Raw genomic sequence first — 1,795 nt, forward strand, 5'->3', positions numbered from 1 at the left:
AGCACAAAACCTGATGGTCAATATAGTGGCTATCAATGCGTTCGTGTTGATCTTCTATAGAAAGAAATTATACTTTGGGCGGTACGACTGGAAGATTCTACTCTGGACGTTCGGAACACCTTTTGTTGGTGCCACGATCGCAGGGATAGCGGGTCAACTAGGTCCGAATGGGGCATTGTAGGTACCAATAGGGTGTAAAGGTCGTTGTTCACAATGCTTTGAAATGATATGCTAGATATATTTTAGAAATATAGTTTATCTCGTATACATATGTATAGATATCATATAATATATACTGCATATATTTTGCTCTGTTTCAGTTGCTACTTCGATGGTGTTAAAGGGGAGATAACGAATTTATTTTTCACAACGGTTCCTCTATTGCTGGTTTTAGTAGTAAACACTGTCCTATACGTGCTTACCTGGTACATGATACACACGGAAGGCAAGCGTCTAAAAGATGTGATCGGGAGACAGGCATCAACAGTCAGAGCCTCCCACAAAATAGCTCGGACAATGTCGTTATTTGTGACTGCTTTTTTCGTCCAATGGTGGGCGATGGCGCTGTACGGTATATGGCAATTAGCAACAGCAGACGTTCCGCAAACTCTTTTTCATTTAGTTACTACATTTTCAAATATTGGAGGAATCTTAAATGGGATTATTTTCGTGATTATCAGACGCCGTAAAATGACTGGGTATTACGAGAAAGAGAAGATGAAAGAAACTTCTACATCTAACCGGGACTCTGGTAACGAGAGGCCGTCATGTACCGTGGACAGCAGTTCCGATGTGTAGATGTTCATTGTGTTTACACTGTTAATAATCAAATATGGAAAATATCAACTCTATCATAGTCTATCTTTCACTGCAGTAATGTTTCGTGAGGCTTATATTTGAACAAGAATACTGTATACCTTGTCGTTCGCCCATGAAATCAATTGTCGCCCAGTGCTAATTTCGCCCTTCATATTTACGCTCTATGTATATTATGCTGTTTACTGATATGCGCTGTTATGAAAAAACCCAATTCATTACGGAGGACGAAAAGGCGAAAATCAAACTGCTGGGAACATTTCCCGGTATACAGCATACTACAATTGTTATATAACGATATCATGCCTATTCATACCTTTCATCAAGTATTGTTCGCAACCAGTAGCGAAGCTTTTGTGATGCAAGGGTCATTAGGTATTTGTCTTCAACACCTGTTTGGGACAAAGGATTGTGTGGCATCTTAAAATAATGAAGAAGCTCAAAGGTGTGTTTGACTTAACGTATTAAACAGACCTGGGTGGTCGGTTGGCTCAGAAGTTAACTGATTTGCCTTTATCGAGAAATCTTAACCTTTGTGATAAATGTTGAATCATCAATTTTTTAATCTTAAAAAACCTCGCCCTGGGTTCTAATTTATCTATGTATATATTCATATGATAATTGTAAAAACAAGCAGGGTCCGGTGGTCAGACTATATGCTACTTAATTTCATTTATCGTTTTGTGTATCTATGCTGACATATTGGTTAATACATGTTCCTTGTCATGTACTTTTAATGGCCCATACTTTTGTAAAATAATACTTTTGGTATAAATAAATGTGGAACATTTTCTAATCGTTTAAAAATATGACACAATAAGTCAAAATTCAATTAATTATTCAATGAGATAAATTGGTTTGTTCAGATGCTTTGGATGTCTAGCGTTATATGTGTCATATTATTTGTATGTATATTGACGCTTTGATAGATTTTCTCCTTGTTTATTTCCTAATGCGTTGGCGCTTTTGTATAGTTTTT

The 1,795-nt window shown here is 36.9% G+C and overlaps 1 protein-coding gene across 1 annotated transcript; it reads left to right on the forward strand.

Moving 5' to 3' along the window:
* Positions 1–4: 4 nt before the first annotated feature.
* Positions 5–1,123, forward strand: LOC110444301 (the record flags this gene model as incomplete). The annotated part of the gene is made up of 2 exons (XM_021488690.1): positions 5–177; positions 321–1,123. Coding segments are annotated over 2 exons (651 nt in total), but the record flags the coding sequence as incomplete, so codon positions are not given.
* Positions 1,124–1,795: the final 672 nt, after the last annotated feature.

This window comes from Mizuhopecten yessoensis, unplaced genomic scaffold (genome assembly GCF_002113885.1).
Source record: "Mizuhopecten yessoensis strain PY_sf001 unplaced genomic scaffold, ASM211388v2 hete_36088704, whole genome shotgun sequence".
In the NCBI taxonomy this organism is placed as follows: domain Eukaryota; kingdom Metazoa; phylum Mollusca; class Bivalvia; order Pectinida; family Pectinidae; genus Mizuhopecten; species Mizuhopecten yessoensis.